Source organism: Bufo bufo, chromosome 5 (genome assembly GCF_905171765.1).
Source record: "Bufo bufo chromosome 5, aBufBuf1.1, whole genome shotgun sequence".
Taxonomy (NCBI): Eukaryota; Metazoa; Chordata; class Amphibia; order Anura; family Bufonidae; genus Bufo; species Bufo bufo.
In genome coordinates this window covers 424,439,033-424,454,728 of record NC_053393.1, presented here as the reverse complement: position 1 = coordinate 424,454,728, position 15,696 = coordinate 424,439,033, and the positions used below count along the sequence as shown (strand labels likewise).

The 15,696-nt window shown below is 43.7% G+C and overlaps 1 protein-coding gene across 1 annotated transcript in view; it reads left to right on the top strand.

Moving 5' to 3' along the window:
• The first annotated feature begins 3,776 nt into the window (after nt 1-3,776).
• Nucleotides 3,777-15,696, top strand: part of OSBPL10 (oxysterol binding protein like 10) — a 469,724-nt gene continuing 457,804 nt past the window's right edge. Inside the window, exon 1 of the mRNA XM_040433369.1 lies at nt 3,777-4,268. Within this exon, the coding sequence (XP_040289303.1) occupies nt 4,000-4,268 (269 nt within the window). The 5' untranslated portion in view covers nt 3,777-3,999. The remainder of the gene's footprint in view (nt 4,269-15,696) is intronic.

Here is a 15,696-nt window from a genome sequence, read left to right as displayed (position 1 = left end):
TGTGACAGAAGGAGAACATATACATCAGAGGACACATCACTGGATGTAAGAGGTATGTGGCGCTGCATTACACTGTATGTTTTGTAGGTCTTTATGTAATGTTTTCTAAGTATGTCTTTAACAGTAGGGCTGGAGGGAAGGGGTTAAGTTAAGAAATTGGCATGGGGGGGGGGGGGGGGAGCCATTTCAGTTTTCGCCTCAGGCAGCAGAAAGGCTAGGCGCACCCCTGGGCCCAGCGCATGCATGTCTGCTGGCTTAGGGTATATAGGGCACCTTCCACAGTGGGAGGGGGCCTGAGCTTAGTAGCCTGCTTGTTTAACAGTGGAGGTGTGGTGTTCTGATTATCTGCCCATGTACTGTACATCTGCCTGTTACCTGACCTTAGCCTGTCTACCGTACTGACCCTTTGCTGCCTGGCTTGACCTCAGATTAGTAATCACGCTTGCGCAGATGGTAGCAAACTCAGTACCTGCACACTGAAAATATTTGCTGCTCAGCAATTAGCAGAAGACTGCCATCTGCACAGGAGCAAAAGCTAAGCGCTAGACGTGAAGTCTAGTGCTTTCAATCTAATGGGGGGGGGGGGGGGGTGTTAGTCAACATCAGGGGTGTCACTGGAGCGGTGCTCAAGCTGCAGAAGCCCGTCTCCTGGTGCTCCAATTCCTCATTTGCATAGGAATACATTTATGAATTTCTCCACAAAGACGGGTATCATTTTACACAGCATGGTCAACCCTACCAGGCTATATGCCTGGTGTAATAGAGTTGATCCTGGTGACAGAGCCTCTTTAGGGCCTCTGGTAAGAGAAGATGGATTTGAAACATATGTCTAAAAAGCAAGGATGAATGTGAGTCATCAAACCACAGAGCCTATGTTAAGGTGAAAGGTTTGACAGGAGCGAGGAGCACAGTAAGAAAAGGTTATGCCCACTGTGGATATGTTCAAGCTTCATAAATAAAAGTGAATGAAGAAAGCAGCAACTTATTAATTCTCTGCTGGGACGCGACACAAAACTTGCTGATTGTCAAATGGTGTCCTTGGCACCCATCCCATCCACGTCGATATCAGCTCTGTTAACCTTTATTAGAAGGTGTTTTGCTGTGTGGCAGAAAACTGGCGTGCCTGGAGGACAACATCCAAACCATGAGAAGATACAAACTTCATCTGGCTGTTGTCCTTGCCTGGATATGAACCCCAGATTCCTAGAAACATGGCGATACACCACTTGCTAACTAAAGTCAATTTGCCCTTCAGAAGCTGGGCTGATAACCCCATTCCTCCCAACCCATCGTAAATCGGTGCGCATCATGGCATTTTTTTTCCGTACTAGGCCGCTTCTATAATTATTGACTCAGTCACTACTGCAGCAGCTGGGCATTGGTTATTGTGGAGACCCTGAGACAATTTATTTTCTTGCGCTTCAATATCCGCTTAAATATTGGCACATACATTTTCAGATTATAGATATTTGAACCTCTTGCGCTAATAGACCGAAGCCTCAAGCAGGCTTTGGTGCCTATTTCAGGTATATACCAATACAGGCCATTATATATGGTATATACCAGGTATATAACAATACAGCATTGTATTGTTATATTGAAAATGATTGCCAGTTATTGTCACCCAAGGTGACTTGAAAAAAGTACAAAAAAAGTTTTTACAAATATATATATAAAAAAAAAAGTTCAAATCAGCCCCTTTCCTTAAAATAAAAATACTTAACCAATAATAAAAAAAAACATCATGGGCATCGCTGCGTGCAAAAATGCCCATACAATTAAAATATAACAATATTAATGGCAAATGGCATATCGGGAAAAAAATAAAAACAGCCAATTTGCCATATTTTGTGACTTCAACTACACAATAATTTTTTAAATAAAAAGTGATCAAAAAGTCACACACTTCAAATTGGTATCACTGAAAAGAACAGATCGTCCCGCAAAAAAATGAGCACTCACACAGTCCTGTATACATAATTACAAAAAAGTTATAGGGGTCAGAATATGGTTATAAAAAAATTATTTTTTCCCCTCAAAGGTTGATTTTTTTTTTTCAGTATTAAAACGCAAGAATAATTATACAAGTGTGGTATCGTTGTAACCGTACTGACCTGGAGAATGAAGATAACAGGTCAATTTTACCGCATAATGTACAGTGTAAAAAAATAAAATAAAAACCTTTTTCAGAATTGCGTTTTTCCTAATTCTACCCCATTTGGAATTTTTTTCCCGCTTCCTACTACATGGTATGCAATCGTAAACGGTGCCATTAGAAAGTACAACTTGTCCAGCCAAAAATAATCCCTCATAAGGCTATGTGAATGGAAAAATAAAAAAGTTTGGACTATCGGAAGGCGGGGAGTGAAAAACGAAAACTCAAAAAAGGAAAATCCCACGTCCTCAAGGGGTTAAGGTCCAAGTTGCACAAAATAATGAAGTTGTGGTCTAATGTACAGGTAGAAACCATACAGATAGTTTAATAAGGAGCAATTTAGTAACTTTATTAATGCCCATTTATGCATTAATTCCCCGGGGTCAAAAAGAGGGACACTTGGGAGGCATGTGATAGACGTGTCCACTTGGGAGACATGTGATAGACATGTCCACTTGGGAGGCATGTGATAGACATGTCCACTTGGGAGGCATGTGATAGACATGTCCACTTGGGAGGCATGTGATAGACATGTCCACTTGGGAGGCATGTGATAGACATGTCCACTTGGGAAGCATGTGATAGACATGTCCACTTGGGAGACGTGATAGACATGTCCACTTGGGAGGCATGTGATAGACGTGTCCACTTGGGAGACATGTGATAGACATGTCCACTTGGGAGGCATGTGATAGACATGTCCACTTGGGAGGCATGTGATAGACATGTCCACTTGGGAGGCATGTGATAGACATGTCCACTTGGGAGGCATGTGATAGACATGTCCACTTGGGAGGCATGTCATAGACATGTCCACTTGGGAAGCATGTGATAGACATGTCCACTTTGGAGATGTGATAGACATGTCCACTTGGGAGGCATGTGATAAACATGTCCACTTGGGAGGCATGTGATAGACATGTCCACTTGGGAGGCATGTGATAGACATGTCCACTTGGGAGACGTGATAGACATGTCCACTTTGGAGACGTGATAGACATGTCCACTTGGGAGGCATGTGATAGACATGTCCACTTGGGAGGCATGTGATAGACATGTCCACTTGGGAGGCATGTGATAGACATGTCCACTTGGGAGACGTGATAGACATGTCCACTTGGGAGACGTGATAGACATGTCCACTTGGGAGACATGTGATAGACATGTCCACTTGGGAGGCATGTGATAGACATGTCCACTTGGGAGGCATGTGATAGACAGATCCACTTGGGAGACGTGATAGACATGTCCACTTGGGAGGCATGTGATAGACAGGTCCACTTGGGAGGCATGTGATAGACGTCCACTTGGGAAGCATGTGATAGACATGTCCACTTGGGAGACGTGATAGACATGTCCACTTGGGAGGCATGTGATAGACAGGTCCACTTGGGAGGCATGTGATAGACATGTCCACTTGGGAGGCATGTGATAGACATGTTTGTAGTCACACAACTTTGAGAAGGTCACAACTGAATAGATATGTGTAACTGACAGAGAGTCAGGATTGTACTAGAGGGCCCCTCTGTCATGTATCTGAGATGGGGAAGCCACATACGGTAGGTCTGGAGGTGTGGCACTGGAGGTGGTGCTGGCAGTGGGTGGGAGAAGCTTCCCTCCATGTATACATTAGTAAAGTCAGCTGTGAGAAGTGGCTGGCGACCCTTCCATGCTGTGAGGCTCCTTCACGTCCAGGACAGACTCCCTCACACAGGCAGGCTTCTCCTATCATGGACGCAGCAGAGCTGGGAGCGAGAAGCGGCATGAAATAAGAGACTGCACAAAACTCTGAGGGAGGGAGGACACCTCACAGCGCCCGAGCACAGCACCCAGCAGCAGCGGCCATGGACAAGGCGGCTCAGCAGCAGCACAGCGGCGGGGGCAGCAGTAACAGCAGCAGCCGGAGCAGCAGCAGAGCCACCTCTGCAGGCTCCTCTCCCTCCTCCGGGGCCCGGGGACTGCTGGCAGGACCCGGCAGAGTCAACCAGCAGCAGGCGCTGGCAGCGGCCGGGAAACTGGATGGCGGAGCGGCGCAGACGAGCAGGGAACAGAGACAAGTGGCGGAAGGAATGCTGTGCAAGTACACCAACCTCCTGCAGGGCTGGCAGAACAGGTAACCCTGTGCCCGGGGCCGGTGCCTGTCCTTGGCCTCTGCGAAGGCCCTGAGGGTTGCATCAGTTATGGCTGCTTCTAGTGGGACCTTGGTGGGGACCGTCTAATGGGAATGGGGAATGAATTCCCTGTGTGACGGTCCATGCAGGAAAGTTTCTACAATGTTTAGGACATTAAGGTGGTCCTCTACCTTTATGGGCTCAGGTATGAATGAACTTTCCCCAGACCACAGCTTTTATATTGATAGGCCGGCAGAGATAGGTTTGTAGATATTGTCAAATATTGTCCTAGATGTCACTGATTTTAGTGGCAGCAAAATATGGGGCCTGGAGTATGTCACAGTTATGTACCGGAGATTATATCTATGAGATGGGGATGAAGGTAGCCAGCCGTGTGTATGGAGGTAGAGGCCCTGATTTCCTAAAGATGGCGTAAGCTGAGGCCGGCGGTCTAGACCTGCACCCGACTTACCACAGGGGCTCAGGCTGGAGGACACTTTTCTCTGACTTTATACCAGCTATTGGTTTTGCTTAGGGTCCATTCACACGACGGTAATTCTGACCTGGGTCCGCATCCGTTCCTCAATGTTGCAGAACGGGTGCGGACCCATTCATTTCAATGGGGCCACAAAAGATGCGGACGGCACACCGTTGTTCCGTTTGGCAGCCCCCCGCAAAAATCTAGAGCATGTCCTATTCTTGTCCAAAGACAGATTATTACGCCAGAATTGTGGCACAAGATGGCGTATCCTAGGCCCTCCCCTTTACCATAAAGCTCCACCCCTTTCCGGAAAGCTGCACCTGTCGGAAAATAGTGTTGAAAACCTAGATGCGCCAAATTGTATCAGTTTGCACCACTTTTTGGCACAGACACATTAGTGTATGCAGTGAGCAGTGTACGTATTGCGTCTGTATAAGCAGTTAGTGGATGTATTGGTGAAAAAATCCCCCCACAGTCACCCAAATTTCACACGCCCAGGACTTTGGATATGGATAATAATAACCCCTTCACTGGCAGGAAAGTTTTCAGTTTTGAAACATATGAAACCTTAGAGGGGATTGTCCATTTTTATCTGAATTGCCCCCCCCCCCCCCTGCTCCAGCAACAGGACCTGTGTGGAAATCCATACTTTTCTGTTCCCAGTTGCTCTGTGGGAACAGTGGGCTGGATTTATTGGACTTTCAGTCTGTCTTGTCAACTTCCACACAGATTGGGTCACGTGTGCAGCCGTATGTACCAACGGCCATAGCAGTGATGTGTCCCCCAAGTGGCATGTGATTCAGTAGTGACCTGCTGCTTGGGGACACGTCACCGCTGAGGCCAGTCATTGGCTGCAGTGGTGCACATGACCACCGTCCATGCGGAAGTTTACAGGGAGGCAGTGAAGAGAGCCCGGGAGCCACAGAACTGGACTAGAGCGTGGGGGAGCAGGTAAGTATGGATTTATCCATGGGCCCTGCTGGCAGGAGGGGAAATTGAGAAGTATCCTATAAGTGTAAAATAAAAAGAAACCATACAGCACCCATATATTTTCTGAAAGTAGATTCATGTGAAAAAAAAATCCAACAAAGAAGTTTTGCATTGAAAAGTGAAGTTTTATTAAAAAAAACACACCAAAGAAACAAAAAACATTCTTAAAGGCTATGTACGCCTTTTGGGGCAATTTCTTTTTATTATTGTATTGTTTTCATTTTGAGCTAAAAATATTTTTTTCAATTGATCTTTATTAAAAAATTTGAATCCCTGTCTGCGCAGCCTTGAGTTTATCTAGTAGCAGGATCTGAATTTTCACTGTGTTCCATCAAGCAGCTCACCCGATGGCTCCTTATCTCTGATATCTGATCTGAAAAACACTCATTATAGCTCAGTTCTCATCTTACTGATAAGAATGTGGCTTAAATAAGCGTTTATGACCTTTTAGTAATTTAGAGATAAGGGTTATCAGATATCCGACACAAAGTGAAAGTACAATTCACACAGCTAGAAAAATAGTTAACCTTTTGTGACTGAATGGCTTAATATTTTTAACAATGACCAATTGAAAAAAAAGATTTTTAGCCCTCAATGAGTAAAATGCAGTCATAAAATATTGCCCATGAAGGTGTACATAGCCTTTAAGAATTCCTGCTTGTGGCTAAGTCTGACCCAGTCTGAGATGCACAGCACCTTCTAAAACCAAGGGGGAGATTTATGAAAACTGGTCTAAAGGAAAACTGCCTTAGTTGCCCACAGTAACCAATCACATTCCACCTTTCACTTTCCAAAGGAGTGCTGAAAAATGTAAGGAGCAGTCTGATTGGTTGCTATGGGCAACTAAACCAGTTTCCCTTTCCATAAAGTGTTTTTATTTAGATGTAAAGCACCCAGGCAGACATATGATATCACATCGTGTTTGCCGCCACCTGTGTAATAAAGATAACGCTATTTAAACCGCCCTATAAGCATGGGCTTTATAGGAACTTGACTACGAGAAGCTTTGGGGCTTTCAGAGGGCCCAAATCTTCCTAAATCTCGGGTCCGCTCTTGGGGCTTCACCGCTCAGATGCTGTGGTAACAATTGACCACTACATCTGAGGGGTTAAAAGTCTGTGATCGGCTTTATCTCCAATCCCAGACAATGCCTCTGGGTGTCTGCTGTGTTAAACAGCAGGCACCTGTTAGCTGAGCGGGTGCCATCTTTTAACCCTGGACTTTCACCGTACATGTATGGCGCTCATCTTCTTTTATTTATTTATTTATTTATTTGCTTATTTATTGACAAAATGGAATACAAAATTATTTTCCATACAACTTAATCTTAAACATTATTAAGTTTCTCATTTTTACCACATTCACTCTACCCCAACTCAGGGATGACGGTGGGGTGAAAGTAGGAAGACTTAAGACTTCCCCCATACCTTATTCCATTTCTCATTATATAGGATTTTTTTTTATATCTCTTAATCTTATTGACCAGATTTAACCATATGTACACACTGGGAGAATTTCGTGAAAACCATCCTCGTGTAATTAAAAGTCTTGCCAAGAACAGTATTTTAATCAGGAGGACTTTTTTTTAAACTTGGCACAATTGACTTTGGAAAAATCACCCAGGATCCAACATTCTGCCGTATATGGAATCACTATTGTCAGTTTCTGGGGGATAAGTTTATCTATTGCCTCCCAATATTCTGTTAGGGTACTTTTCACACTTGCGTTGCTGGATTCCGGCAATCTGTATGCAAACGGAAACCGGATGTAGATCCGTCTCACAAATGCATTGCAATACCGGATACGTCTCTTTGGTGTCATCCAGAAAACTGATCTGTTATTTATTTTTATTTTTTTACATTTTTAAAAGTCTTCTGCGCATGTACAGACTGGAAGACTGGATCCGTCAGTACAGCAATTTTAATGCCAGATCTGGCACTAATACATTCCAATGGAAAAAAATGGCGAATCCGGCATTCTGGCAAGTGTTCAGGATTTTTGGCCGGAGAGAAAAATGCAGCATGCTGCGGTTTTTTTCTCCGTCCAAATACCGTAAAAGGAACTGAAGACGTCCTGATGCATCCTGGACGGATTGCTCTCCATTCATTTATTCATTCATTCATTCATTCATTAGGATAAAACTGAGCAGTTTATTTCCGGTATTGAGCCCCTAGGACAGAACTCTATCCCGGAAAACTTTGACGGAAGTGTGAAAGTAGCCTTAGTTGTGTACAGAACCAAAACATGTGTAAATAGTCAGCCCCATGTGAATCACACCGTGGACAGTTAGACGTACTTCTCAACCCACATTTATTTATCACTAGTGTGACATATACTGTATGTATGATATTAAATTGACCCAAAGCATGATTACAATTATGTGACACTAATCTTAAGTTAGTCATTATTTTCCCCCAATCATCTAGTTGGATCCTTAAAACAGATCCCCAAGCATTTTGTCCGGGGGAGCGTATACCATTAAATAGTGCTTCAAGAAACAATTTATAAAATTGAAAACTTCTGCCCCAATTTGCCCATGAAATCCTTCAGAGGTGTACAAGTATCTATCTCCTTTACGCTACAAAGTGCCGAACGTAACTGCAAATATCTAAACCAAGATAAATTAGTTATATGCTCTCTTTGTGTCAACTCCAAAAAAGGAAGTATACCTCCATTACTCATACAGAATATAGTTTTTTTTTTTTGCCAGTATTTATCTTCTCTTGCAGATAGTAATTATTGAAGAGATCCCCTTATTCCCAACCAACCTCTAATAGTGCTCCTCGTCTCCACTTCCTAGATTCCCTATAATCCTGGTGGCCTCTGGATAGTGACCCAGACTCTAATAATGTAAACATATTGTCATATGTAGATCTACTCGATAAAATCTTACATAATGGACTTTCCTCCCAGTGGTTATAAAGCCATACCTCATACCTTAAAATAGGGAAGTGTTCCATCGGCTTATAAAGGTATTCCAATTTAAGCCTCACCTGCTTTCTTCCCCACAGCAGATCATTAATAATTCAGCACGGCCACAGGGCGCACACGTTCGTGTGCAAGAAGCCTTAGGCTAGGTTCACACCTGAGCGTTTTACAGCGCGTTCCTACGCGCTGTAAAACGCTCACCAAGCAAAAACCAATGTTTCCCTATGGGCATGGTTCTCACCTGAGCGTTTTACAGCGGGTACGAACGCGCTGTAAAATGCCATACGCCCCAAGAAGTACAGGAGCTTCTTTGGGGCGTATTGTCGCGCGTTTCTGCCCATAGATTCATTGGATGCCTCTCTGTTCAATCACACAAACGCGCGTACTACGCGCGTTTCCAAAATACAAAAACGCCCGATAAAAACGCCTGTAAAAAGCGCTTATCTAATGCGCTCAGGTGTGAACCCAGCCTTAAGCAAACTCAAGGGGCCCTCAATAGAATATTCAGGTCTATCCACAGGCATAAGGGTTGTCTTTGACCAATTACGGTAATATCAAAGCCCGAGACTGCACCAAAGGTGTTAACTATTTGAATACGTTCGGGAAGTGAGATATTAGTATGATTTATAAAAAACATCATCCGCATATAAAGAAATGCGGTCCTCTGCTCCTAATATCCCAAACCCCTCAATCCCAGAGTCCTGCCTAACTCTGACAGTGAGGGGCTCAATATAAGTATCGAATAACAATGGGGAGAGTGGACACCCCTGACGGGTGCCTCTACTCAAAGAGAAGCTCTCCATCAGGGGACTTATACAAAAGCTTAATCAAATTTATAAATCTGGTACCAAATCCCATCCTTCCCAAAACCTTCCAAAGGAATCCCCACTCCACCCTGTCAAAGGCCTTAGAGGCGTCTAGAGACAGAATGGAGCGAGAGACTTCTCCCCCCGGAGGACTGTATATTAACGAACAACTGATGCAGATTATAATGGGTACCCTTATTAGGAATAAACCCATTTTTATCAGGGTGTATAATTGATGTAATAACCTTGTAGCCAGAATTCTTGAGAGAAGCTTCATATCTGTATTTAATAAAGAAATGGGCCTATATGACCCCATATCTAAGGGGTTCTTCCCTTTTTTTTTTATATTTATGTTATTACAGGCTCTGTCATTGATTCTAGAAGGGTACCCTCCTCAAATGATTCTATAAACGCCCTCAATGAACGAGGGAGGGTAATCTCCCCATATTTATGATAGAATTCATATGGGAGGTCATCTGACCCAGGGGAAGAATTTCTGGAACATGCCTTCAGTGCATCCTCTAGAGCAGTGTTTCCCAACCAGTGTGCCTCCAGCTGTTGCAAAACTACAACTCCCAGCATGCCCGGACAGCCTTTGGCTGTGCGGGCATGCTGGGAGTTGTAGTTTTGCAACAGCTGGAGGCACACTGGTTGGGAAACACTGCTCTAGAGAGAGATCCAAGTCAAGAAACTCCCTCTGACTATCAGCAAGAACTGGTAGAGAAATAGTCCAGTTCTGAATTAATCTCTTATCTGAATTGTATACTTCAGAAAAATGCTTCAAAAAGGTTCCCTTTATACGCTCTTGTTCTTCAATAATTATACCCTTAGATGACCGAATACTATCTCTTTTTTTGTTCTTGATTAGAGATCACCCTCGCTAAAAGTTTCCCTGGTCTACCTCTTCAGAAAAATATTTTTGTCCCTTTTAAAATAGTCTCTGCTGGGCTTTTTCCAAGAGAAAGTCAGCATACGCCTGGCTAGCATTCTGCTTAGTTTCCCTATTTCCTGATGTTTTATTCCTAGAGAACTCACTCTGCTTCTTTTAACTCCCCCTCCTTCTAACCGTATCCCTTTTTTAAATTTGAAATATTACTGACAAAAATTCCCCTCATAAAGGCCTTAAATGCGTCCCATACCTGTTGGACTCCAGCTGTGTTATCATTACTATCCCAAAAGTATCCCGTCTCCTGTTTCACCAATTCATGAATATCATTATCCATTATAGAGATCCAAAGGGGGTTCAATCTAAATAGAGGTCTTACTTTGCAATCATTACCCCCCATGGTTAATTCAAGAGATATGGGTACATGGTCAGATAACGACCTGGCCTCATATTTCATCGATTTAATAAGTCTGAGATGATTTTTATTAATCAAGGCCAGGTCTATCCTAGACATGGAATTTCCAGATTTACTTATACAGGAATAAGCTCTTTTCCCCTTTCCAACCCCTCCCCATACATCCACATAACCTGCTTCCCAAGGGGGGCCCTTGGGCTGAAGTATAAGTATCTCCCCCCCAAAGAGATCCTCTCTATTTCTGGATTCATAACACAGTTAAAGTCTCCAATAACTAGCGAGGGGCACTCAGGCCACTGATCCACAAAGGTTAATAAGCAATTAAGTACGTATGTGTTTTGTGGATCCGCGGATCCGCAAAACACGGACACCGGCAATGTGCGTTCCGCACTATAATAGAAAATGCCTTATCTCCTAAATGTTCTATTTTTTTTGGGAACGGAATTACGGACCCGGAAGTGCGGATCCGCATTTCCGGATCCGGACAGCACATAGTGTGGCCCTATAGAAATGAATGCGTCCGCAATTCTGTTCCGCAAAATGCTGAACAGAATTGCGGACGTGTGAATGGACTATAAAGAGAAGGGGGCAGAATATAGACAAAAGCCAAAATACACTATCTTCCAGAGAGTTTCCTATAGAGAAAAACAGACCTCCCCTGCTTATCGGTAGAGGATGCCTCGCAGACAAGATATACTCCCCTATGAATCAAAACTGTAACACCTCTGGGGTAACTGGTAAAGGCAGAATGATAAGTCTGCGCAGCCCATCCCCTACCGAGCCGCAAAGTAAGGTAGAGTGAGTCTCCACCAAGCAATCGATTGCAGGTAGATGTCTCTGGACCTGGTCAAAAACTGCCTGTCTTTTAATCTTATCCCCAAGACCTCGCACATTCCAGGTGAAAATTCTGACTGCCATCAAACCAGCCAGCCAATTCCCATAATATAGATATATTCCAAATCCCTGCCCCCAACCCCACCATCTTAGGAGACGCATCGCTACCCATCCCACAACCCTCCCCCCCACACTTCCTGATCTGCCACATCACTGCACAGATCTCTCACCTAAGACCACCCCTCCCCCTCTCCCATCACCATCTAAAGCAAAAGAAGGAAAAATTGATCATTGAAAAAACTGCTTAAATGTTATTCCGATCTAGCCAGTCTATAATAGAGTCCCAAGTATAAAAAAATGAGTTTCACCATTGAATATTATTCGCAGTTTAGCTGGATTGACAAATGAATATCTAATGTCCTTTTTCTGTAAACTCTTTTTAGCCGCCATAAAACTGCATCTCTTTTTCCTGGATCGCTTTAGAAAAGTCCGGAAAGAAAAGCAGTTTACTTCCATTATATACTATAGGAGGACACTCCCTTGCCCTTCTCAAAACCTTATCTCTATCCCGGGACGTCAGCATCTTCGCCAAGAATATCCGTGGCTGCCTCCCAGGGATAGGTTTACCCCCTGGAACCCAGTGTGCCCTTTCCACCAGAAACAGAGGAGAAAAATGTTCCTTCCCAAACTTCCAGCAGTGCGGCGGCCTTCTCACTGTTTACCGCCGGGCCACTGACGTCACGACTAGTATCAAATAGCGTGGCCGCGGCTAAGCTCCATTCAAGTGAACAGAGCTTAGCCGCGCCCACGCTAGTTGATACTAGTCCCCCGCCGATCAGAAGCTGATCTATCCAGAGGATAGATCATCAGTTAAATGAAAGTGCAGAACCCCTTTAAGGTCTGTATCATTTTGGCAAGATTTTTTTCTTCAGAGCCTTCAGGTAGACCCAAAATTCTCAAATTACATCTCCTGGACCTGTCCTCCAGATCTACCACCTTCTTTCTAAGAGTATTAACCTCCATTCTCAATGTGGAAATTTCAGATTTAGATACTTTAACTTCCTTCTCCAGAACCCCCATAGTTTTTTCTATAGTTGTAACTCTGTCCCGAATCTTTGTAACATCGTCCCTTATCAGGACCACATCTGTCTGAATTACCTTGAGCTGCGTTGAGATATTTTGTATTAAAGAGGACCTTTCACTACTCTACAAACTAAAAACGAACTATATCAGTGGGCAGAGCGGCGCCCAGGGGTCCCCCTGCACTTACTAGTATGCCTGGGCGCCGCTCCGTTCGCCCGGTAAAGGCTCCGGTGTCTGCGCTCCCTCTGTTGTACTGGAGTGATTTCTTGTATGAGGCGTGTCCCTTGCTGCAGCGCTGGCCAATCGCAGCGCACAGCTCATAGCCAGGCACAGTTTCAGGCATTGCAAATAAGGACCTGGGAGCAACATGAAGGGGCAGAGAGAACAAAGGAGAGGTGAGAACTGATTTTCTATCACCACTAGAACACCCTGCTTATCACTGATTATAGTATAAGGACATTAGAGAACACAGGAGAGGTGAGGACTGATTATCTATCACCACTAGAACACCCTGCTTATCACTGATTATAATATAAGGGACAGGAGAGAACACAGGAGAGGTGAGAACTGATTTTCTATCACCACTAGAACACCCTGTGTATCACTGTTTATAGTATAAGGACAGGAGAGGTGAGAACTGATTATTTTTTTTTACCACCACAAGAACACCCTGCTTATCACTGATTATAATATTAGGGTTAGGGGAGAATACAGGAGAGGTGAGAACTGATTATCACCACTAGAACACCCTGCTTATCACTGTTTTTGTTAAATATGGGGCCTTAGATTGATAGAACATACAATATATGTATTATTAACATTTGTAAACTATTCTATGAAAATTCATTACACTATATTAATGACTGATAATACTTTTTTAAGCTGGAGTCTGTATATTTCTACTGACTCTGACTTCACAGCCCTGTATGGTATAGGGTGCTAACATGTATTACCCCTCAGAGGTCCCTGGAGGCTGTCCGGGCGAATCACGGACCAAAGTGGTTCATGTGGGTACGAGTGCTGTCCATAGAGGACACAGACACCACACATCTGTCATTCACTGAAGCGTGAACGAGGCTTAAGCGATATCTAAGCACTAGTCCTTGTATTCAGGATATAGCAAGTGTTTACAGTCATGGCATATCACATATCTCGGCATGGAGAGGGTTAAAGTGTGCAGCATCTTCCAGGTTGACAGTGTGTTAGGAGAACTGCACAGCTTATGTAATAAATCCAGGCCGTCACTATTAATAATGGATGAAGGTATTAAAGTCAGGATTTTACCATTGCAGGAAAATTAGATAAAATATGTATTTGCTGGAAAGTGCCGGCGGATTTACAATTTACATTGAAGACTTGTAGTTTGTGCGAGACGTTAAAAGGTTAGAAATTCCATAAGCAGAGAATTTAGATAAACTTTCCACTGTGCTTCACCGACGATGCAATTCACCCAAGACCGAATCCCTATTACAAGGAGCATTTGTCGTTTCTGACCTTTGGAAGTCAATAAAAAAAAAATGCCAGGCTTGTTATGGGCAGAGCACCAGGCATATAACCCTGCGACATTTGGACTTGCAGAGTAGACATTTTGAATGGCTTTGGAGCAACTTCAGTTTGAACTTTTGTATCACGGATAAAACTTTTAGTCAATGTAGTCAGTGAAAACTGTAACGGAAAGTTGTTTTGCAACTTTCTGTTACGTCCTGTGGGGAGAAAACTGGAACTTAGAGGGTCGTTTATCAAACTGGTGTAAAGTAGAACTGGCTTAGTTGCCCGTAGCAACTGATCAGATTCCTCCTTTCATTTTGGACAACTCCTTTGGAAAATGAATTAAGGAATCTGATAGGTTGCTATCGGCAACTAAGCCAGTTCTACTTTATGACCCCCTAATGTTGCAAGGTTTATTGGAGCTAGGCCCGCTTCAGACCTCTGTATGGGTATATTCACATGTGTCAGATTGAAAGGCTGTTCTATATACCCGCATGAGGTTGTCTTGGCTGCACGTGGATTTTTGCTAGCCCCATTCCAATGAATCGGACTGTCAGAACAAATCTGCCACATGTGAATTTTTCCTACGGTCACTTTCACAAGTCAATATTTGGTCAGTACTTTTTATCATCCCCTAAGTGCTTGTTCACATGGCGGTTTAAAGGGATATGTTCCTTCTTCGTGTGGTTTCTGGACAGAGTCCCCTGGGTTTATATCGCAAGCGGGTCTGCCACATTCAAAGTGAAAAAATGCTGCAGAAACCACAGATTTTGCATAAACAAAATCCATTGGGCCCTAAGTCTTCTTCTATACACTCAGTATTTGGTCAGTATTTTGCATCAGTATTTGTAAGCCAAGACCAGAAGTGGAACCAACAGCTAAAAAGTATTAAATAGTATAATGGAAAGATTTACACCTTCTTCTGTGCTTTGAATCCATTCCTGGTTTTGGCTTACAAATACTGATTCAAAATACTCCTGTGGAAAAGTGACCCCATAAGGCCTCAAAAAAAAGGGGGTTAGTCAGCCCCTCCCAGTGCGCAGGTCCACGTCGCCATGGCAAAGACCTAGAGGAAAAAAAGAGGCCATGCAGCAGCACCCTGCAAATCAGATAAAGTACAATAATGCCAAAAATTATAGTGCTAATGCTACGCTTATTTATAAAGTGAGATGCTTGGCCAATGCATTTTGTACAAAACCATCTGAGCCCGTCTGCCGTATGTCAAGGCGATCTCTGTTAGACGGGTCCTAACACTAAATACTACCTGTTATGCGCCATAATGGCCGCCATAAAGTTCAGGGAGTGTTGGATCCACATGCATGCTGGATCCACTCTGCTTTTTACCATTTTTGGTGCCATAATGGCCTCCATTACAAGGGATGCAGGTACCAACATGCATGCCGAGCCCACTCTATACCTTTCCTTGTGCCAGACAGCATCCAATGAATGTAGTGAGAGCAGGCCACAGCTTTATACTGAAACTAATTAAAATCAACCTATGGGGCAGACAGGCTAATCA